The sequence below is a fragment of the Lonchura striata genome, chromosome 3 (genome assembly GCF_046129695.1).
Source record: "Lonchura striata isolate bLonStr1 chromosome 3, bLonStr1.mat, whole genome shotgun sequence".
Taxonomy (NCBI): domain Eukaryota; kingdom Metazoa; phylum Chordata; class Aves; order Passeriformes; family Estrildidae; genus Lonchura; species Lonchura striata.
Genome location: NC_134605.1, coordinates 110,260,259 through 110,283,368, shown reverse-complemented (window position 1 = coordinate 110,283,368; position 23,110 = coordinate 110,260,259). Strand labels below are relative to the sequence as shown.

At 42.6% G+C, this 23,110-nt stretch overlaps 1 protein-coding gene across 1 annotated transcript in view; it reads left to right on the top strand.

Annotated features, from left to right (window-relative positions):
• Positions 1–23,110, top strand: part of PKHD1 (PKHD1 ciliary IPT domain containing fibrocystin/polyductin) — a 232,400-nt gene that overhangs the window by 8,665 nt on the left and 200,625 nt on the right. Inside the window, exons 7-26 of the mRNA XM_077781772.1 lie at positions 1,149–1,220; positions 1,928–1,992; positions 2,606–2,645; positions 3,480–3,550; positions 4,872–4,973; positions 6,086–6,181; positions 7,283–7,418; positions 8,274–8,388; positions 9,208–9,483; positions 9,943–10,029; positions 10,729–10,822; positions 11,290–11,432; positions 12,092–12,222; positions 12,995–13,179; positions 13,681–13,819; positions 16,051–16,205; positions 16,721–16,905; positions 17,839–17,961; positions 19,482–19,587; positions 20,433–20,711. Of these exons, the coding sequence (XP_077637898.1) occupies positions 1,149–1,220; positions 1,928–1,992; positions 2,606–2,645; positions 3,480–3,550; positions 4,872–4,973; positions 6,086–6,181; positions 7,283–7,418; positions 8,274–8,388; positions 9,208–9,483; positions 9,943–10,029; positions 10,729–10,822; positions 11,290–11,432; positions 12,092–12,222; positions 12,995–13,179; positions 13,681–13,819; positions 16,051–16,205; positions 16,721–16,905; positions 17,839–17,961; positions 19,482–19,587; positions 20,433–20,711 (2,600 nt within the window). The remainder of the gene's footprint in view (positions 1–1,148; positions 1,221–1,927; positions 1,993–2,605; positions 2,646–3,479; positions 3,551–4,871; positions 4,974–6,085; positions 6,182–7,282; positions 7,419–8,273; positions 8,389–9,207; positions 9,484–9,942; positions 10,030–10,728; positions 10,823–11,289; positions 11,433–12,091; positions 12,223–12,994; positions 13,180–13,680; positions 13,820–16,050; positions 16,206–16,720; positions 16,906–17,838; positions 17,962–19,481; positions 19,588–20,432; positions 20,712–23,110) is intronic.

Below are 23,110 nucleotides of genomic sequence, written 5' to 3'. Positions count from 1 at the left end.
CTGGCTCTGGTGGAGCCCTGGAACCTTTGATGGGAGGGAAGAAAGGCTGCTCTGTCTGAGTGCAGGCTGGATGTGCCTGCAGTGCTCTGCTGCCAGATTACTCATTTACAGCTCAGCCTCACCAAGAGGAAATGGCCTCAAAATCACAGCATACCTTTGTAGCTTCACATGAAGAATTTGCCCATTTTTGGTGTGTTAGGAAATAGGTACCAGGTGGGGACTTGGACTTGACCAGAGCAGTCTGTCACTCAGTCACGCTGATTCAGGATTTGGAGCAAAAAAATAAAGGGAATGTTTTTTATGCTTCCAAGGGTGTTCTGCACCTTTTTCCATGCTTTCTATGGGATGCACTGGTCCAGTGATGCTGAACAAACATTTGACAGCACTAATGTTTTTCTAGTTTTCCCTGAAAGGAATGGTTCTCAGTATCAGCCACCTGTATTAATAAAAGCAAGCTCTTTTAGAAAAACATCATAAAACTGCATTCTGAAACATGGGCCATAGAAAACTGCCTGGTGAGGCATGGGTCATCACAAATTGTTTGCATTACAGGTTTTAATTACCTATTTCCTTTAATTGCCTGTTAATTCTCAAAGAGTCATTGCCAGCCTTTGCTTACTCTGCTAATTACTCAGAATTTATTCCTCCCACCTTCTTCCTCCTTTGCAGTGGAAGTTGTCCCATACTGATCCTTTAAGGAAAATATATTTAATTTTTTTTTTTTTTATTAGGAGCTTGGGTGATTTCTGCTGGAAGTTGTTTGTAGTGTTTTTCCTCAATGAAATCAAGAAATGTCTGAGCTGCATGTCGATTGTACTTGCTGTAGTTGGTGCTGCCTGCTGGTTGGGAAGGTGTGGGTGGGTCTTGCCCTCAGGGAGGAGGGATTGGATCATTCAGGGCTGGCATGGGGTGTCCCCAAGAGGGCCCTGCCACACTCTCACAGAGCTGCAGCTCCCACACTCTTTAGGGAATGCAATTTGCAGGTGCAGAGATGAGAGATTAGGGCTTGTCCCATTTTATAGAAGGTTAGAAATGTTAGCTACAAGTGGGAGAAAATTCCTGCCCCTTGGGAAAATATTGGCTACTGATTTCAGCAGGATCAGGTTTTCATCTGCATCACATCTCTTTCCTGTTTATATTTTGCCCAGGCCAGCTGTTCTTACATCAGAAGATGGATGGACCAGCCTCTGCTCTTTTGCTGACAGGAGAGCTGGAAGCTCGTCAGTTCTGGTTTACTTTGGGTTTGTGTTAGTGCAAGGGTTCAGCACAGCTTGTGCACAAAAGTATTTGTGTCTTTTTGGAGAAACTCTTCTGCTTTGGCTTAAAATGGAGACAGACCCTGGGGAGTTAATGGTCTGTGATGGGGTGGGTGAGGTCTGCTGGTTTGCTGCAGCTCCAACTACTTAAACATAAATGTGAGTTAATGATGGGAATTGTGTCATTCCATGACTCCAGAGGGTTCATGTAGTTCCAGCATATCTGTTTTAATTGCTACCTGCTCATTCTCACAGTTTAGGAACCTGCAGAGGAGCAAGTAGAGGGGAAACATTTTTGTCCTATTCACCATCCCTTTGTGCCTGCACTTATCCCTGCTCAATTTTTGATTTCAAGGCTGGGGGCGGGGGCGGGGGGGGGAGTGTTCTGAAGGCCATCAACAGCATCAGCCTCTAGAAATACATGTAAAGGAGCCAAGCTGGGGCACTCCCACTGGAAGACATCTTCCTAAGCTGCTGAACTCTTGATCTTTAGGTGGGAAGATGGGTTGTTCCTCTCCCATCTCACCTGCTTCTCACTCCCATGTTTCTAGACAGCAAACCATGACTATATCAGGTGTATAAGCCCACAACTTCTATAGGTTAGTTGATTCTACTATATTTTGCTTATTTTTTGCTCCCAAGGCTCAGTGAAGTCCTTTGTCTCTCCACAGTTACCCCGTTCAGGTGAAGGATGGACTGGGGACCCTGCAGTGCCGGGTGGAAGGGAATCACATAGGTTGGTGAAAAGGGGTAAAACCCATGGGTTTCTGTCATTCCTGCAGCTACAGAGAACAGAGGGAGGAGGGTGTCTGTCATGAGTTTCTGTTCTGTCTCCAAAGCTGGAATGTGGCTCAGGGCTGAGTCCATAAAAGCAGCTTCAGATCAAGGCTTGCCAGCCTTCAGCACAGCCCCTGCCATGGTTTGTGTCCTCTGCACAGCCTGGGAGAAGATGAAGGGAAACCATGAAGAGATGTGGGCACTGCTGACAGCCAACAGTGGGATTGGGGTCCTTGCTGAGTTTCCTACTTTAATATTCTTGTCTGTGGTGTGACTTCCCTTTAGTGCTTTATTAGAGGAATAGTCACAGTCTCCAGTAGCAGGTGGGATCCCTTTAATTTTTCCTCACTTCCAAGCGCCCTGGCAAAGATTCTAATTTCTTGTGGAGTCTTTGAGCTCCAGCCTTCCTATTTGGGAATAATATTGTGACTGAAATATGTAAAATAGGTTTTCCTTACTGTTGTAAGGAAAGTATAAGGAAGGGAGACTTGGGCCCAGAGAACCTGGACAACCTTTGGTAGGATGTACTTCATACTTCTGCCTGAAAGCATTGTCACTTTTCTCTCCCCCAGGGTCCCACAACATCAGCTTCTCAGTGTTTAACAAAGGAAAGTGAGTAAAATAATATTTTCTCTCTTTTTATGTAGTTTTGCATAGGAATAGAGCTGCATTTGAGTCCAGGATGAGTGAATTATGCTTCTACCTTATTGTGTGTTTCATTGCTTAGAAATACGGTTTGTTACCTTGAGAAGATGGTAGTCACATTTGGAATAACATGGGAGAATGTTTCTCCCCAAAGTATTTCCACTTTGGTGTTTTATACTTTGCCTTCAGTGACCAGAACATGAGACATCTTATTTTGGACAAGGGGGAATGGCTGAAGGAGGATGGATTCAGACTGGATATTATGGAAAAATCCTTCCCTGTGAGGGTAGTGAAGCCCTGGCACAGGGTGCCCAGAGAAGCTGTGGCTGCTCCTGGATCCCTGGAAGTGTCCAAGGCCAAGCTGGATGGGGCTTGGAGCACCCTGGTCTAGTGGAAGGTGTCCCTTCCACTGCCCATAGCAGGGGGTGGGAATGGATGCCCTTTAATATCTCTTTCCACCCAAACCATTCTGTGATCCATTAAATCTAGCTGAATTAAAACCTTTCACCTTGCTTTTAACTACTCATCCAAATGGAAAATTATTTAACAATTAAAAGAGGTGAAAACAGGTTCTGACTGTGTCAAAGCATACTTTACAATGTGCTAGTACTTCTAATAAAGTGTTTCAGCCATTTAATGGGGCCTCATGAATCAATGCTTCAATGTGCTGGTGAAAGGAGTTGTTGGAGCTTGCAGAAATGTTCCACTGTTCCTCTGTAGAGTGAGTTTCCAGCCCTGCCAAATGAAGGTTTGCTTTTATTTACATGGCCCAGGATCTCTCAGGCATTTTCTCTCTTGCAGGTCAGCAGTGCACAAAGGTGCTTGGCTCATCAGTGCCAAACAGGAGCTTTTCCTGTACCAGACTCATCCAGGTATTCACTGATCCACCTCACTGGCACTGTCCTCCATCAGTCTCAGTGTGATCTAAGACCTCTCACTGTTGCTTTTCCCTGGGATGTAATTCTGTTTTGTCCTCATTTTGGTGCTCCACTCCCCTGGTATGGGCTTGACTAAGCCAAAAGCTGCAGATAAAGATTATGAGACAAGCAGATTGACGTTGTTCCTTGACCTGTCCGATCAGTTACAGAGTTGAGGTGTTGCTCATGGAGAAACTTTCCCCTCTTAAATCACTCTGTATTTGTTGAGGCTGAAATTTTGGAAATGCAAACCTCAGGATGAAAACTCCCACACTGGCTACAGAGAGGAGGTGATGTTCAGCTACTCCAAGAATTGAGTTTTGGATAAGTGGTGAATGGCAGGGTACTTCATATTAGTTAAAAAAAATATTTAAGTTACATTAAAAATAACCTGCATGTGATGTTTCAAGCTGTATTGTAGACAACTCTTTGTTAAGAAGGCTAATTTTATGTCTCTATTCACAATTTAAAGCAGAGTAAAATGAAATAACCATGCATGAAGTTGGCTGTGGGCAGAGCATGAACAGAAAGATCTGCTAGATTATCCTGTACTGTGCTAGTCAGTAGTCAATACTGTAAAATTAGTGTTTAAATACCAGATGAATTAACAAAAAAGATGCAGGTATAGACCAAAATTCCTCATATTTTTCTTATTAGACTTCTTTTTTTCAGAGCTATACAAGTAGAACTGGGTGGTTTAACTCCAATATGAGTGCAAAATGGGTAATTGTCATGAAAAAGAAAAATAGTTTTCCTGTGGAATGGCAGACTTCTAACAGATAAAATCCTGAAAAGACCTCATGGTTGTGATGTGGACACTCAGATATTCTGCTCCCTCCATTTGTCCCTGAAGTCTGAGGGATTATTGGAAAGAATGGTAACTTTTAAACCTAAGGACTAAGTTGAGATGTGAGTCAGAGAAGGTCAAGAGGATTAAAACAGTTTTAATTCTGCTTTTTTTTTTTTCCCCACCAGAGATCCTCAATAGCATAGAACAGAGCAATTTGCAATCTGAGCATGACAGATGCAGCCACTGCTAAGTAACAGCCCAAGGATTTTTGCAGTGTTCCCCCTGCCATGTGGCCAAACTATCCATGCTGCGCATTCCTGGTGTCATGCCAGAGGCTGCCAAAAAAAGGGATCAGTGAGAAGCTGGTTTCCTTCACAGGAGCCTGGCTGGAAGCAGTGCAAGTGCACTGAAGGCTTTCCCAGAAATAGGGCTGGGGTTAACATCTGCAAGGCTTGTGCTCAGATCCCTCTTTTCCTTCCCCTGCAGAGATATTCTCCGTGTTCCCAGCCGGAGGGAGCCTGGCAGGGGGCACGGAGCTCACGGTCACCGGGGATTTCTTTGAGGAGCCAGTGCAGGTCACTGCTGCAGGTAACAGCAGAGACATGTGAATTCTATTTTTTTAAATATAGTTTGGCCCTGACTGCAAAATTCAAGAGATGTTCAGGGTTACCAGTGTGGGAATTGTAGGACTCACCTTGTCCCTATGCCTGTTTTGCATGGGAGGCATTTACAGAAGTGATACAAATAGATAGATAATAAGAACCTTTCCCTTTAAACAAGTAATCTTTAAAACAATACCCTATAAGTTAATACAACACATAAACACAGCTGTGAGAAAAGCTTATAGTAAAATGAAAGAAGTTAATGATTGCATATTTCCCCAGTCAGCTGCTATTCATAAAGAGAGACACAAAATACTATTTTCTTGTAATCTCCATAAAATTAACAAGAGACTTCTCTCCCTAAATAAAATGAAGAAAAACTATTCTAGAAGTAGTAAACTAACTAAAATTTTAGGCTTTGTTTCTTTAAATTGTTATTAAAAAAAAAAGAGGTTGTAGAGGGAAGAGAAATATCCTAAAGGTTTTGTTTAAATTCTTATTACTTTTTATTTTATTTACTATTAATAAATTTCTTTTTATACCCTTTTAAAGTTTTAAACCTACTTTACCTTTCTCCTATTCCTACCTCGCAGCAGGAAATGAGTAAACACATCCTCGTAAATACACTAGTAATTAGCCAACACTAAACCCACTGCACTCATGAATACATTAACCAAAAAAATCTCAAATTAGCAAACCTTAACCACTACACACCTCCAGGAAGCTCCAGTTATTCTGACACAGGGTTCTCAGCATGGGAAAATCATGGACCTGTTGGAATGAATCCAGAGGTGGGACCCAAAAGTGATCAGAGGGATAGAACACTTATACTATAAAGAAAGGCTGAGGGAGATGGGGCTGTTCAGACTGGAGTAAATAAGGCTCCAAAGAGACCTTGGAGCATTTTCCAGTTCCTAGAGGAGCTCCAACAGAGCAACCTGGTCTAGTGGAAGGTGACCCTATCCATAGAAAGGTGCTTGGAACTACATATTTGCAAGGTCCCATCCTACCCAAACCACCCCATGACTCTGAGATGTGTTTATGCTGCAGCTCAGCTGTGTCTGCAAGGCTCCCACAACACTTTTGTCTCCTTTCCAGGTGTTCCCTGTAAAGTCAAGCACGTCTCTCCCCAGGAAATCAGATGCACCACGGAGCCTGTTGGTGAGGGCAGGAGACTTGGTGCCCCCCAGCCAGGTGAGCAGCTCCTGGAGCTCCAAATAAGCAAACACACACAGAAATGCAGGGCAGAAACCCTGTGGTGATGAATGCAATCGAAAACAGGGCTTTCCAAAGCACTGTCTGCACTATCAGTTTCTTTTGGGGTGGTAGGGAAGGGGGCTACAAATAATCCACGGGCTGGAGCACCTCTGCTATGAGGAAAGACTGATGAGAGAGCTGTGGTTATCCAGCCTGGAGGAGAGAAGGCTCCAGGGAGACCTGAGAGTCCCTTCCAGTGCCTAAGAGGGCTTTCAGAAACATAGGGATAAACTTTTATTAGGGACTTCTATTAGTAATAGGACAGGGGGTGATGGTTTTAAATAAAAACCATCTGTTTAAATAGTTTCTATTAAAATTGTTTATAAGGAAGTTATTTTTTTTACCATGAGGGGGGTGAGGCCATGGCACAAGTTGCCCAGAAAGCTGGTGGATGTTCCATCCCTGGAAACAGTCAAGGCCAGTTTGGGTGCAGCTCTGAGCACCTGCTCTGGTTGGAGATGTCCCTGCTCGTGGCAGGAGGTTGGACTGGATAAACTCAAATGGTTCCTTCCAAATTATCCTGTGATTCTGTGGCCAGGAAAACCAAGGTGGAGAGCTCAGCCCACCACGAGCAGATAGGAGATGGTGGGAGGAAGGTCAGACTGGTGTACTATGGAAAATGAGTGGAAAAAGGCATGGAAAATATTTAGAGGAAGGATGGCTGAACTGGAATTATTGCAGAGGCTTCTGGGGACACTCCTTGAGTGGAGCATTGCAGTAGGAGATTTTAGTGCATAAAATGAGGCTTAACTTTGACTGGGTAGCCTCAGTGCTTTTTACTGCAAAAGCAGATATGTGAACAGGTTGGATGTTCTTCTCTCTGCAGAGTTTTGTTATTTCTGTTGGAGGGTTTAAAGGTAAAACAAATTCCCTATGGCGAGATCTGTGTTCTGCCTTAGACTGTAAAATACCCCACAAACAGAGCCAATTTATTATTAAAATTTTCTCTCTGGCCTGCCTCCTACAGCACTGATTCCAGCATGTGCTCTGGGATTTCTGCTGGCTGCTGCTGAGAATACTTTTGTTTTAACTTTCTAGGAAACAGAGGGCTTCTCTTTGAAGTCTGGGATGATGCCTCTGATCTGACAGAAGCAGGTCCTGGATACAGATGGCAGTTTGTACCTAATGCCAGCTCCCCAGTAAGGTTTCTGTCTGGGGCAAAGAAGTCCTTCAGGTACTCAGTGATCTTAAAAAGAGACGAAGCCATGGCAATCACCTTTAGCAGTGTAAGGTGTAGCAAAAACACCTGACAGCTCTTTATAGCAGAGCCTTGCTGCATAGCTCCCATAAATCAAAGCAAACCCTTTGCTCCGAGGTCCTTTTGAAGCTTAAAATATGCAGTGAAGTGCTTTATTTTTTCCTCCTTTTGCCTTCCCTCAATATTTCTGCTCTACCTGGCCTAGATATGCTGAAATACCCAAAAAAATTGCTCTGGAAGTAGAAGGAGCTTCAGTTTGAGGCTAATTTGGGCTGGAGCTCTGGCCAGATGTGGAAGGGCAGATTCTCAGCTGATGTTTGCAGGAAAGGTGGCATTAATACAAATAAATAAATTCCTGAATTGTCTTGGTTCTCATTGCCTCTTCATGTATGACCTTGAAAACTGTGCAACGTGCATGCATTTTTACATTTTTCTACCACTTCTCTGTTTTTTGTTACTTGATTCTGAGCATTCTGGTTTTGGCTTTTTCCTGCATGTTTAGGGTTAAGACTTTGTTTGAGAAGAAATGCTCTGAAGTGGCCTCCAACAAAATCATACTTAGTTTCATGTAGCTGTTTTTTCTTTCCTTTTTGAAACTTTTGTAAAGCATAATTGACATTTAATGTGAAATTGGGTCATTTTGAGGTTACTTCAGCTTTAAAATAATAAGATTATTTTTGTTAAAATGGTTTAAAGATGTTTTCTTTTCACTCAGTGTACATGTGAAGATGGGGTGTTGTGATGATTTGTTGGTTTTTTTTTTTTTTTTTTTTTTTTTTTTTTTTTTTCTGTAACTCTTTTGTATATGATGGATGTTCTATTTTTGCTCAGCTCCAGACTCCGTGGGTTTTTTGTGGCTCCTCAGACCAACAATTACACCTTCTGGATTCAGGCAGATGGTGAAGCATCTCTCTACTTTAGTTTGTCCCAAGATCCCAAACAGAAGGTATTATTATTGGTAGAGAAAAATGAGAGAAATTAAAATGAAAAATGAGGATGGAAAGGCTTTTAATTAAGGTGATAACAAGGGGGAATTCCCCCAGTGTGGACTGGTTTGTTGTCTCTTATGAATCTTTTGCAGAGTCAAAACTGTGGGATTATTTTTCATATTGTACATCAGCCCTGTCCATTATATAGCTCATTTAAAAAATCACTCTTGCAACCAGAGTAATTGATTATCTTTTCCAGAAGATTTTTTTTTTTGTTGGTTGTCTGTCTGAACAGATGCCATCCATGAAAAGTTATTTGGGGAACTATTAATAATGCTAGAGTAAGCCATAGGACTTACCTTCTTTATGGAATTGAACTTTAAACCATAGTTTTTTGAGATTTTGGCTTTTTGTTATATAATAGGAAGGAATTTGTGAGCCATCAACACACAGATATCAGTTATAAATACAAATCTTTTGTTTGTTTGGTTGGTTTTTCTTGTGCTGAGTCTTTGGACTAAATGTTATTTGGGGCTGGAGAAAAGTCCCTAACTAGTTTAATGGCTTCAAACTGAAAGAGAGTTGGTTTATATTGGATATGAGGAAGACATTCTTCCCTGAGAGAGTGGTGAGGCTCTGGCACAGGGTGCCCAGAGAAGCTGTGGCTGTCCCTGGATCCCTGGAAGTGTCCAAGGCCAGGTTGGACAGGGCTTGGAGCAACCTGGGATAGTGGAAGGTGTCCTTGCCCATGGCAAGGGGTGGAATGAGATGGTTTTTGTTGCTCCTTCCAGCCTGAAGCATTCTGTGATTCTGTAATTTGGTTGTTCTGCACGCAGGTGAGAATTGCTTCTCTCCCTGCTGGCAATTCAGAGTGGTCTGAGAACTGGGTGAAGAACTGGAGTGAACTTTGGCAGCCAAAATCCCAGAAATTTGAGCTAACTGCTGGCTCAAGATACTACCTGGAAGCACTGCATCACGCAAAGACACCCAGCAAGGGGATGAGAGTTGGAGTCCAGATGCACAACTCGTGGCTGGACCCCCGTGTGGTGAACAGCTACTACACTGAGAGGCACGAAATTCGGGCTCGCGCCCTGCATCTCCCAGAAGTGCAGGTCAGTGCTGCTGGAGCTGCCCTGTTGGTGCCAGGTGTGAAAAAATGTGTGTTTCCACCTTGTTTACAAACTCCTGAGGTAGCTGATGAGAAGAGCATCGTGAGCTGAAGTTGTCTGTGGTTTTTATATACATTAGTGGGTGTGTGTTAACACTCAGGAATGAGGGAAGTTTTTTCCTAATTGTTAAATTCCTGCAGGTCAGGAGCTTTAAGGACCATCTGCAGCTGCACAGGTCATGCATCCCCTGTTCTCCTGTTAATGAAAGAATCCTGCTCCTTGTAGGATCAGGGCAGTTTAAGAGTAGCTGAAGTGGCTCTAGGAAGGGATCACAGAGGCTATAAAAGGCAAAGTGCTAGCTGTAAAATCCTCCTCAGTAGAAGATGGCAGGTTTGAAGAGTGTGTGTCTCATGCAGCTTACATCTGTTTTCATTTCTTGATTTGCTTCTTTTTTTTTCCCAGATGTTGACTGTGTCTGGTACAGGTTATTTCAGTATCTCCTGGAACAACACACTGAGAATGATCCCCACAAATGCTACAGCTCGCCAGGTAGGTGCCATTAAACACAGACACAGGGTCCTCTGCTGGTAATTGGTGGAGATCTGGTGCTTGACAGAAGTTAAGATTTGGCCCTGAAGCTGAGATAAAGTTTATGTGATATAGAGGTGATTTTTTGTTTCTTTTTTTGGTGGGTTTTTTGTTTGTTTGTTTTGGGTTTTGTTTTTGCTGTTTTTGTTTTTACTGAGAATGTCATAGACTGGGATTTTTTTTCTTGAGCATTGACTCCCAGGTGTATTCTAAGCTTATCACAACATCCTCATATTTTGGGCTTTCATTGATCCAGATCCTTGGACTTCTTCTCTAAGGCCAGATGAGCTCTGGCTCTTGTATGGCTCTGGCTTCTTCAACAGCCCACAGACTCTTGATGTGGCTCTTGATGTCTTGATTGTTAATTTGTCAACATTAAAGTGATCCTGAGTGATGGCTCCATGACAATCATTAGACTGAGGATGTCTCAGACCCCTGAAAACTTTTATGTAAACATAGACGTTTACACTCTGTCAAGACAAATTTTGTTATATTATCATTTAACATATTTATTATTTTAATATTTGGCTACTTGCTTGTTCAGAGCTGCTGTGCCACTGATCCCTGGCTGATGAAAAATGAAGTGATGATGTGTGTGTTGAAGTCTCTGCTGAAATGATTGTAACTGACTGCTTTCCACTTTCTTAATTTCTTTTAAAGGTGCAAGCAGCAATAGAAGAACTCCTTTCAGTAGGATGTGAAACTGAACCAACTTCTGCTAAAATCCTTTTTCACTGTGGTTTTGAGAAAGAAGGTAGGTAACTTCTGTGGCACATAAGCAGTATTTATTGTGAGATTGATCTGCTTTTATGGCATAAATATTCTTTAAGCTTTCATTGGTAGGAAATTTGCACTTTTTATAGGTATAAGTACATATTCATGTTTATCATCTATTCGTTGTGTGTATGCATTAAAAACAACATGATCAATATAATAATCACAGTGATAGAACATCCAGGGTTGGAAGGGTCCCACAAGAATCACCAAATCCAACTTCTGGGCCTAGACAAGACAGCCCCAGGAACCTGTTCCTGAGAGTATTGTACAAACACTTATTGAACTCTGGCAGGAGGATTCTCAGAGTAGGACTGTTTGAAAATTTCTGGATACCCACTTGTTGTATATTCATGAATCCTGACTGTACTGGTGTCTTCTGAATCACTTTGAAACCTCTCATTTCCTCCTCTTTTTTTTTCTTTTTTTTTCTTTTTTTTTTGTCAGATATGAAGAACATTATCACCACAGGACACATTGTCAGTAGAACAGAGCCTTTCTGTGGAAGATCCAGCATCCACAGACCAAGCCAGCTAGTGAAAACTTCCCCATCAACACTACCAAGATATGACCTTACTAAATACCCACACGTGAGTGGCTGCTCTTGACGAGGAGCTTGCACTGGGCACTGATTGTTCAGAGCCTAATAAGCAACATAAAATCATCTGGTCAGCTTACATTTCCCCCAGATCTATCAAGCATCGTGTCTTAGCACAGAGCAGAACATTTTCATTTGGTTTGAGAGTGGTTTTGGATCTCTGAGATGTAAAGTTTGTTTAACACAGCTGGCTGTTAACTGATCCTGGGGATACAACCCTTGCTGTGGGAAAGGAAGAAGTGGGATGGTGTTGGAGAAAGGTGGAAGGGACAAGGATGAGCATTTCTTGACAAAAGGACAAAAACCTTTATTGTCTGGGGGTCCATTGCACACTTTTCTGCTCATCTTCTACTTTTGAAAGGAATAAACCCAAAACTTCAGGGAAGCCCCAAGGATCAGTTTGATGCCATGTTTGGCACACCTGGGTGCCAAAACTGTCTTCTACAGCTCTTATTCCACCTCCAGCTCTCTTGGAGCCTCTTTAGGCACTGGAAGAGGCTTTAAGATCTCCCCAGAGTATTTTCTTCTCCAGACCAAACAACCCAGTGTTAAACCAGAATTGAAATAGAATCTATTCCTTTATCTTCCATGTACATTATGTATGAATTACCCGTGTTTTGATTTGTGAAAATCTTTCCCCCATTTTTGCAGGTGTGTTTTGCACATAAAGGACATATGAGCAACATCCTTCACCTCTCAGTGTCCTACACCAATGTCTCTTCATGTCCAGTGAGGAGGAACCTCACCTGCCAGTGGGACTTCAATGAAACTGACTCTAAAAGGTATCCAGACAATTACAGTTATCAGAGATTGCATTTTCCATAGTAAGAAGGTGCAGTAGGAAAACTGAGGGAAGTTCTTATTTGTATAGGAACAATTGGAGTAACCTGACAAAAGCTCTGTCTCTACAGAGGCATTGCTGGAATGTGTTTCCATGCTTTTTGGAGGATTTAATGAGTAAATTTCCATGTTTCTTGCTACGTGCACTATCTCACCTCAGTGACACACAGGTATACTTGAAGATTTTTGAGAACATAAATTCCCCAGTTTCTTTCCTGGTCAATATTCTGCAGTAAGAGAGAGAATTGCTTGGTTTTTCACTCCACCCTTTGAAAGCTTTGAAAACTGGTGTAGCCTTTGATTTTCTTTATTCACTTAAAATTCAATGAGTAGAAAACATTTGGTAGCAGACATAAAGTTTAGGATAGGCAGACTAAAAAAAACCAGGAGTGTAAAAAAATGAAGAGAGCTGAGGGTTTAAATTCTGGATTGACCTCCATTGAAGCCACTGATGCAGTTGTGGTATTTTGCCAAAAATAAAGCAGGTATAATGATTCCCATATCCCACTCTAGTGAATAGAGGGGAAAACATAAGCAGAGACCTAAATCCTCATTTCTCATTCTGGGAACCCAACAAGGACATGGTGAATAATCACAAACTGTGCATGTGGCTTGTACTAAATACCAGTAGTAACAAAAACAGTGCCTGACATTACCCGGAATCTTCACAATCACCTCAAATTTGTTTATTGTCCCAACCTTGGTGTCTTCCAGCTGGACATTTACCTGCACCAACCTCTGGAAGAGGTGTGTGAATCCCTCTGTGCTTCTCCAGGACCTCCCAGCCAATTCCCCAGTATTTGTGCATCAGATAGACTTGCAGAGCCCTGTGCTGCAAAAAGAAACACATGGATCATTTTATCTTGATGAGCTCATCATTGCAGACAGATCTGTGATTGGTAAAGGCATCTCTCTTTTTTTTTTTTTTTTTTTTTTTTTCCCCCAGGACATTTTGTTAAATCTATAGCAATAAAGATGGATGAAACTTTTTCAAAGGGAAATTTCACAACAGGCACAAAAATTTTATTTTGAACTTATATTTATTTTTTTTTGTGACAGCAGTCGAGAAGGAATTGCCAAAATATTAATATTCTTGGTTTATTTTAAAATGTGTTTCTACAAATTGAACAGGCTGTGGTGAAATCCCCATCCCTGTAAAAGTTCAAAAATGTGTAGATGTGGCACTTGGGGACGTGGGTTAGTGGTGGACTGGGAAGTGCTGAAGAATAGTTGGACTCAGTGAATTTAGAGTCTTTTTCTAACCTTAATGATTCTATGAAATATAATTCAAAACAAAACAAAACACCAAGCAGGTGTTTCCAGCTATGAAATGACAATACCCTGGGCATAATCACCTCTGCTCTCCTTGCTCTAATGAATGTTTATGTTTTTTCTTTCAGTTTCTCAGAGAGACCCCAGACCCCCCTGGCCAGGGGGGAGGATCATTGAAGCAGTGTCTGTGGTGGGGTCTCCTCCCACCTACAACGTGTCCTGGGGGGTGGCTGGCTGTGGGGCCAGTCTGCCCCTTCTCTCTCCGAGGTAGGGACAGTGAGCAGCTCATCTCAATACCCTGTAACTCCTCTTAGAGTTCCCCCAGTGCATCTGGAGCTGGCTGCCAGCTGGGCTCAGCTGCTGGAAACAGGAGGTGCTTAAGAAGTTTGAGATAACTCGGGGTGTCAGATGTCTGTGGGTCACCAAGGTGTGGTGTGGGATTGGAAGGAAATCTAAACCCTTCTGGAACAGTGGATGAAAATCATCCAAAGGTGTCTCCAAAACACTGTTAATGACACCAATTCCCACATTAGACACTGGAAGTCCACCTTGGGTGTCCTTGTTTGCTGATATGAGGTTTCTGTTCCTCCCAACAGTGACAGGAATTGGAGCCATGGGCTATAACTAGATCAGATCTACAGCAATTAAGATGGATGAAACTTTTCAATGGGAATTTTCACAACAGGCACAAATATACTTTTTTTTCCTTGAACTTATATTTATTTTTTTTTGTGACAGCAGTCAAGAAGGAATTACCAAAATCTCTATATTATTGGTTTATTTGAAAATAAACTGTAACATTAAAATTTTGTACTGGCAGAAAATAAGTCCTGTAAAAGTTGGGTTATATCCAGCTGAATCAAATATAGTATATTAAAATAAACCACCAAAGGTAGGGACAGGAATGAAAATACAGGGGGATGTTTGTGGTGGTTGAAGTGCATAACAAGAGGTGTAACTAATAGGAAGAGGGAAAATTTTTACTCCTTTGTGGAGCCTGAAGACTGACATTGGAATGCTGCAAATAACACTGATGACAATATTTTCCATAAATTTAGAAAAAATAGGGGGAAATGCCATAATAATCATTAGGGAGCTGAGGAGAATGCCTAGAAGAGGAGGATTTAAGGTGCTCCACCTGTTTAGCTAATTTAAAAAAAAAAGTATTAAGAAGCAGTTTGATCACAATACCTCTCACCAGGATTAAAAAAGGTGCTAGACCCGGATAGACTTTTCCATCTCACTGAGGAAGGTATCAGAGAAAAACAGGAATCAGCACAAGCTTTAAAAATGGGTGAGCTGAGCACTGTCTTTAGACATCTTCAAAATAAACCTGCCTCTTTCTCTTTGCTGAACACGGGCTATGACCTAATCCAATACAACTCCTACTCCTGTCAGAACAGGAATATTGGCTAAAATCTTGTACCAGCTGTACAAAGTCTCAGTGATCCTTTTGGTTTTGTTTCGTGGAATTTCCTCTGCAAAAGCCTTTTGTTATTCAGACATGTAACACACGGTGGCATCGTTGTACCACAGAGGCTCATTTTCCTTTGAAACACGAGAATTTTAGTGGCGGAGGAGAACAGCGTTTTAACTTTTAGGAATTGGGCTTTGGATGAACTTGAATTATTCCAATCCAGATGTGGTGTCTGGGGGTATGGTTTAATGGGGGACCTGGTAATGCTGGGTTAAGGACTGGGCTCCATCTTAGGGGTCTTCTCTATCCTAAATGATTGTACAATATGAAATCTCACTGCAATTCAGGGGACTTGGGAATTTCATGGGCTCGAGGAGATTACAGTGTGAAGCAGGAAATATTTTTTGCTTTGCTGTTGCAGATGCTGTCCAGGCTGCATTGAGCTGGTTCTTCAGAAACACCAGTACTGGGGTAGCACTCCCTGGTGCTTGATGGTGTATAAATTATTTCTTCTATCATAAATTGAAAAAGGTCATTTTCCATAATTTTATGCTGTGTGCATTGTGTGAATAATTCACAGAATCACTGGGTTGGAGGAGACCTTTAAGATCATTGAGTCCAACCCAGCCCTAACACCTCAACTAAAACCTGGCAATGAGTGCCACATCCAATCTTTTTTAAACACATCCATGGATGGTGATTCCATGACCTCCCTGGGCAGATCATTCCAATACTTTATCACCCTTTCCTTAAACAAACTTTTTCCTAATATCCAACCTATATTTCCCTTGGCACCACTGAAGACTGTGTCCTCTGGTTCTCTCAGTTGCTGCCTGGAGAAAGAGACCAACCCCCACCTGCCCACAGCCACCTTTCAGGGAGTTGTAGTGGGTGATAAGAAGTTAGAAGTTGGGAATATCCAGTTTTGTTTGAGGTCTGGGCATCTTCTGCAATCTTCCCCTTAAATCCTTCAGTAATGTTGTTCCCATAGGTGTCCCTGAGCTGTTGGTTGACTTGGGGGTGTCAGCAGTGAGGGTCCCCTCTGCTGATGCCTTCCTGTGACCCCCTCTCTGTCCCACAGAGGTGCAGTGCTTGGGGAGGGCTCTAAGGAATATGGACACCTCTACGTGTCTGTGGAGGATGTGAGAGTCAGCCTCACCATCCAGAGGCTGCAGAAGTCATCCCCACCTCTCGGAGGAACCTTCCACATCCACTTGGCCAACACAGTGATACCAGGTAAGGGAAGATGCAGGTCAGGAGCTGGATTTCCTGAGCAGGAAGCCAAGGGAAGAATTAATTGCCAGAGAAGTTTTGGCTGCTCCTTCCCTGGGTGTGCTGAAGGCTAGGTTGGTTGTTATTAAATAGTGTGGATGATCTTCAAATTAGACATAAGGAGGAAATTTTTTATGATGAGATCGGGGAAACAGTGGCAGAGGTTGCCCAGAGAGGTGGTGGATGCCCCATCCCTGAAACCATTTGAGGTCAGGTTGGATGGGGCTTTGAGCAACCTGGTCTAGGGTTCATTGCTGGAATTAGGTGACCTTTAAAAGTATTTTCCAGCCCAAATCCTTTTTATAATTCTATGATTATTTGGTGTTTATGGTCCAATAAGTGTCACTCTTTTGGCAGCTGCAGAGGTTTGAACCGCGACAGCCTTGTACCAATAAATGAAACCCCTTCCTTTCCTAAGAGCAGGCTGATGTGATCTCCTGGAAATGGAGATATCCACTGCTTCCTAACCTCTTTTCCAGATGTTTCAGTGCACATCTCTGCCCATCAGCTGCGCAGACTATTGCAGAACAATGTGGACAATTTTACAGCTCCCTTCTTCAACACCAGTGACTTCACTGTGACCAGAGACTCCAGGTCGTGCTATGAAAGTGTCTGGACACTGACTTGGAAAAAAACAGCTGGGGACTTGCCCAATGTTATCAGTGTACAGTAATTTTTTTTTACTAATCCCCACTTTGATCCCCATTTGATGTCTTTGGTCTTGGTTGATTCACTCTCACAATGGCTGTTTCTATGAAAACACCGTGGAAATTTAGGCAATCTTCCTATTTGGAGCAGCACCTTTAGCAAATTCCAGATTAAATTATTAAAAAAAAATAATTATAGGAGAAGAAATTATATTGAGTCTGTGATTCAAAACCAGGAGATTTGAGTGTAATTTTTGCACAGCAAAGGGGCTGGTATACTGAAATGAAGTCTTTATTAATTATATGTACATTAATGTTTCAGTACAGTAACTGTACCTCATCACAGATTTGTGGCATCATTTATTTGCCAAGAAGGTTTTTTTCTGAGAACTATTTTGTCTGCTTTCATATCTGGATCTCATAAGTCTCAGGTGAAGGTCCACTTCACACTCTCCCATCCCAAGATTTGTCCTGCTAGTTTTGCTTCAAGCAAAAGGGTCTTTTTGAGTAATGACTCAAACTGAGATGCTTCCTACCTCAAACTAAAAGTGTGATGTTATTTTCAACAAATTCCAGTGCTCAAGATGTTGGCCTGGAGGGTGAAAAAAGTTTGAGCTGCATCTTCAGCTCTTGCACAGGCCCTTGTTTCACCTAAAGTCATGTCTTTGAGAATATCTTTTCATACCTAAATCCGAAGTATATTATTGGGTATTAGAAGTTATTTACCAACCTGACTCCTGAATTTCTTTGTTGTCTCTTTGACTGCAAGGTGAAGGTGGGAACAGAGAGGTATAGTGAAACCTTGAGTAACGAAGATTTAGAGGTGCAGATATGATTCATGGAAGAAGGGTGAGAAGTTTCCAGGAGTTACTGCTTGTAAAGATTCTGTTTTAATTTAACATCACAGGACAGAAAAGGATGAGAAACTTGAATTCCTCGATCTTTGACAGGTCTCTGCTGAAAACCTCACTGGCCTGAATCCAATGGTTTCTACTCGTGTGGTTTATGATGGGGGTGTGTTTATTGGACCAATATTTGGGGACATGCTTGCCACCCTCCATAACCAAACACAGGTGAGTTGATGTGCTCTCACACCTGTCACTGATTCAGCAGGGTTGCCTAGCTCCAGGAGTCTCAAAGGTACCTTGATCTGCCAATAAACCCTTTCAGGAATCTGATGTTTTTTGCCATAAATTTCTCATATTCTGCTGCCTGGTGTGTGGAGCAGGACTTTCCCCCAAGAGCTGTTGCAGGCAGGGAGAATGATGATCATGGGTGATGGAAGACAATATATAATTTTTTTGAAGCAGTGACCAAGGGATTAAAATCTCTGAACTCCCACTCTTGGTGGGTCCTGTGGTGCTGGACACCAAACTGGGAATTACACAATTCACCTGCAACACTCGTGACACTGATGGGAAAAATAAATGACTTGGTGGCTGGGATACTCCTCTGTGAGTCTGGCAAATCCTGAACCTCTCTGGATCTCAATTCCTCAAGAGGGAAGAGAGAGATGGGGAACTTCAGGCTGAAAGAGGGATTATTCCAATCTGCTGGATGGACAAATGTGTTTCCAGCTCTGCTCTCAGATGTTGCAGAACAGTGGCTATTGCTGGCATTGCTTCCAGCAGACTCACAGGCACTGTGGCCATAACAGGGTGATGCAGGATGGGCTCCAAGCCCAGCTGTGCAACATCTGGGGCCAAGTCACCCTGCCTTTTTCACGAGCCTGGTTCCCAGCCATGAGAATTGCTCTTCTTCCAGTGACTCAGCCATCTATAGCATCTTTTCCATCTGTGCTGCACAAACACTCAATTAGCCCAAGTGAAATAACACTAGCAGCAAAAAACAGATTTTCTGATAGTTTTTGAAGCTTTATTCAGGCAGTGTAAAAGTGTCCCCCTATTGTGTCTCTGTTTTGAAGCTCTGTGCTCCTTGCATTTCTTTGGGACAGATGCTTTGCTTTTTGCAGGCACACCCTTAAGACCTGGAGAGGGATAAAGAGGGGCTCTTTTGTGTCCTATTCTTTGCCAGTTGACTCCTCAAAAATATCAAGATATCAGGAGGGATATTTCTTGATATCTCTTTTAGATAATCAAGGTCACAGCCCAGTATTTTCTTCTGCTTGAGCAACAAGGGGCGAAAAATAAAATTGAGAGCTGCATGTTGAGAAGACACATTGTGGGTTTCACTTTAATTAGTCTTCCAGGGTGCTTTAAACATAAACATAAGTGTAAATTTATTCCCAAGGCAAAGTGGGAAGAACTGGGGGAAGGCAAGAACAGTCTTCAACGGGTGACTGGAGGAACAGGAGTTGGAGGAGGTGTGGGTCCCAGGATGGTGGGAGATAGGCTGGAGATGCAGAATCCAAAGCAGTGCCTTGGGTGATCCCTATCAATTTTCTATTTAAATTTGCAATTAAATTTGAAGTGGGACTGCAGCAGGGTGAAGAGCTCTCTGTTTGTACCCTGTTCTAGCACTGAGTGCTCTCACTAGCTCAGAGTGGCTGCCAGCATCTCTAAGTCAGTTTTGGCTCTAGAAAACACCTCTGTTTCCTTACAAACTTTAAGGTTGCTCTCTGGTCTGTCTCCAGGTGGTGGTGATGGTGAATGATGTCCTTGCAAACTGTTCTGGCTCATGTTCTTTCCAGTTCAGCCAGGTTTTGACACCCATAGTCAGAGATGTGGAATATTCATCAGGTAACAATGGCAAAAATTCTGTGAAAAAATCTGCCAGCTGCTGGTGATTTCATGGATATCTGTATGCTTTTGTAAATTTTTTATTTTATGGAAATTGCACTTTTATGGGTCACTTCTGATCAGCTCCAGTTCTAGATATGCTGAGTGCACAAGTTTGACCTGAGAAGGAGCTGGGAAGGGTCTGGGGCACAGGTGTGAAGAGGAGCATCTGAGGAGGCTCAGCCTGGAGAAAAGGAGGTTCTGGGTGACCCACTCACTCTCCACAACTCCTTGATAGGAGGGTGCAGCCAGGTGGGGCTTGGTCTCTTCTAGGGTTGAAGAAATGGGATGATAGGAAATGACCTTAATGTGCATCAGGAGAAGGTTAGAACAGTCAGGAAAAATTTCTTCACCTAATGGCTCTCAGGCTCTGGAACATGCTACTCTGGACAGAGGTGGAGTCACCATCACTGGAGGGGTTCACAGGGATTGTAGATGTGGCATTACAAGACACGGTTTGGATGGTGAACACAGAGGTGATCTTAGAGGTCTTTTCCAACCTTAACTACTCTGTGATTCTATGGTAGAAGCATAAAGGGGAGAGAAACAATGGCAGGTTTGATGCCTAAAGCAAAAAACAGCTCTTGGCTCAAGTTATTTTTAATAAAAAAATAAGGAAAAATGTAACAGCTGGACAGGGACAGGCAGGAATTGCTGTTATGTGGAGCAGTGAGATATAACCAGTGGTGTAGTTTTCGGGATATCCTGTTGAAGCTGTTAGAAACTTTTCACTGTTGGCTGAATTTAAATTCTGGGCATTGCTAGGCCAAAATTTGTGAGTGACCTTGATGATTCTATTCCTTCAGGTGAGGGGTCCCAGGCCACAGTGGTTCTCAGGGGAGCTGGCTTTGGTGAGGGGCAGCTGGCCCTGCAGGTGGAGGTGGACAGGAGGAGCTGCCACGTCACATCTCTGAATCAAACCCGAGTGGTTTGCCAGGTGCCGAGGCTGCCGGTCGGGATCTACCCGGTGACGCTGCTGGTGACACCTCATGGCTTTGCTCTTGGTGGCACCACAGGACAAGGAATCTTCCTCACAGTCCAGCCAACACTGGGAGCTGTTGAACCTCCTTCGATTTCAGAGCTTGGTAGGTGTGAACCCTCCAAGGGAGCTGCTTCCTGCTTTGTCCTTGTTGTGGCGTGTTTTGGTTCTCCTGTACTTTCACTGCCAAGATTTTCACCAGATGAAGACGAAATTTCATGGCTGGACACACTGTGTGTGCTCCAAAGCACAGTCTAAAATGACCTAAAGACTGACAGAATCACTTCAGCTCTTCGTTCAGGCAACCAGTTTCCTGAGTAGTTTTGTTTGGGAATTTATATATTCAAGTGCAGATACATTCATTTCTGCAAACCATTAGTGTTTCATCCTCCCATATCCATTTGACTCATAGCTTTGTAGTATTTGAATTATTCAGGTCTAATTAGAGTGGAAAATTAGGGAAAATTTCTTCACTGGAATGGTTGCCAATCCCTGGAACAAGTTGCTCAGGGCTTTGGTGGAGTCACCATCCCTAGAGGGATTTGAAAGATGTGTAGACCTGGCACCTGAGGACATGGGTTAGTGGTAGGCCTGGCAGTGCTGGGTTACTGGCTGGACTTATTGATCTTAGAGGGTTTTTCAAAACTAAAGGATCCTATGATTCTGTGATTATGAAATGGCTGAACTCTGGTTAATCTCAGCCTCATTGAAGCAAATTCATGTTCTGAGGAATAAAATGGAAAACTCACCTGTGTTTAGGTACAAAGCTAAGAAACTTAGAGAAGCTAAAGCTAAACTGAATCTCCTTCCCTTCCCATTATACCTCCTCTCCTTGAAACAGAAGAGGAAATAAAGATTGATAAATTCTACACCTGAAGACAAGATCTTCAAAAATTTTTTTTGTTGTTTTTGAAAGTGTCTCCTTAACCCAATGAGAAATGTGGCAAACACTCTTGACACACTTGGGCTGTACAGTGAATGACAGTCTCAGATTATCCTTTGTTTTCAAGCAGCAAGGAATGCAGAAAGAAAATGATTCTGACTCTTTTACTACCATTTTTTTCCCTAATGAGAGGGTCATGGCACACTAAGTTTAAGAATCACTTTTAATTCATAGACAACCCAAACACCTCCAAACGACTCTTAAAACAATCCAGCAATGGCAAATTTTAGTGCTTGGGCTTTGCTTCTCCTTTCCTTTGCTGGCAAATCTGCTCCTCCCAATTACAGTGATCTGTCACTCATTAAAAAGAAAGCAAGAATAATGCTGTCTTACATTACATGTGCCTGGAATGCTCATAATTGGAAAGAATTACAGCTTCCATCTGTGTTTTTAATTTCTCCCATTTCAAATACCTCTCTTCAATCTCATTGTAAAGTGCACACAGGCAGTATTTCACTGCATATAGATATAATGTAGATATCAAAACTTAACAGCATCAGTCTTTACACAACACTCATGGATTCTGAACTCTAAATCTCAAGCTCCTTATCTGACAACTCTTTCATTAGAAGCGGCTTCAGTTTTCACTTCTTGCTCTTTCTGACTCTGCAAATTTAATGTTACACGATGGAAAGGCAAAAAAGCACCGTGTACTTTACTGCTTCAGCTCCCCCTTGTCAAAATATCCCTGGTCTCAGTGGTGCCATGCTGGGAGATCCCCATGACCTAACTCTAGAAGCATGGAATGCCTTTCTAAAGATACTCCCATGTTCCAGTGAATAGCAGGACCTTGCTGTTAATGTATCTGATTGCTCTTGTTGGCCTGGATTTGCTGCCAGCCACAGGAAATCAAGTCTAAACTTCTATAATTCTCTGGTGGTTTAAGGAATTAGCAGGAATAGGTAATTTCAGGAAAGCTTGCAAGGGAATTTTTCATTAATATATAATTATTCTAACATAGAAGATTGGTTACATCATGTGTGAAAAGAGGGATAAAAGCTCAGTAGGTTTACAATATAGCAATGCTAATAAATACAAATAAACAGTGCATTAATTAGCCTGTCTGAGCAGTCTGTCCAGCCCTAATCCTAAAATTCTGCAGTGCTGAGAGCTAGAGAAAAACCTCTAAGATTCAAGTACTTCATTTTTTTTTTGAAAGTTTCTTTGAATCGCACCAAAGCACAAACTCCAGCTTAGAATGGCCATTAATGCCCACTCCTGTTCTCTTTCCTGTTTCTCTTTGAAATATCCCTGAGTCTTTTAATCACTTGGAAAAGCAAAGGGGCACCTTGGCTCTATGGAATTGGACGCTGAAGAAAGATCAAGCCCAAGTCTGACTTGTGTCGGGCGTGATCCCGCGTGGGATTGGAGAGGCTCGGTCTGGCACGGAGGAGAGCTGAGCTTGCTCAGCGCTCCACGGAACGAATCCCTCCGTGACTTCCCTCACAACTCCGAGTCTCCAGCCCTGCCAAGTCCCCTTTCTATCCCAAGTTTCCTAGACACATGCTACAGGCTTTTCTGACAGCAGGGAGCTTGGCAGCTGTTTGAACTGCGAGAGCACC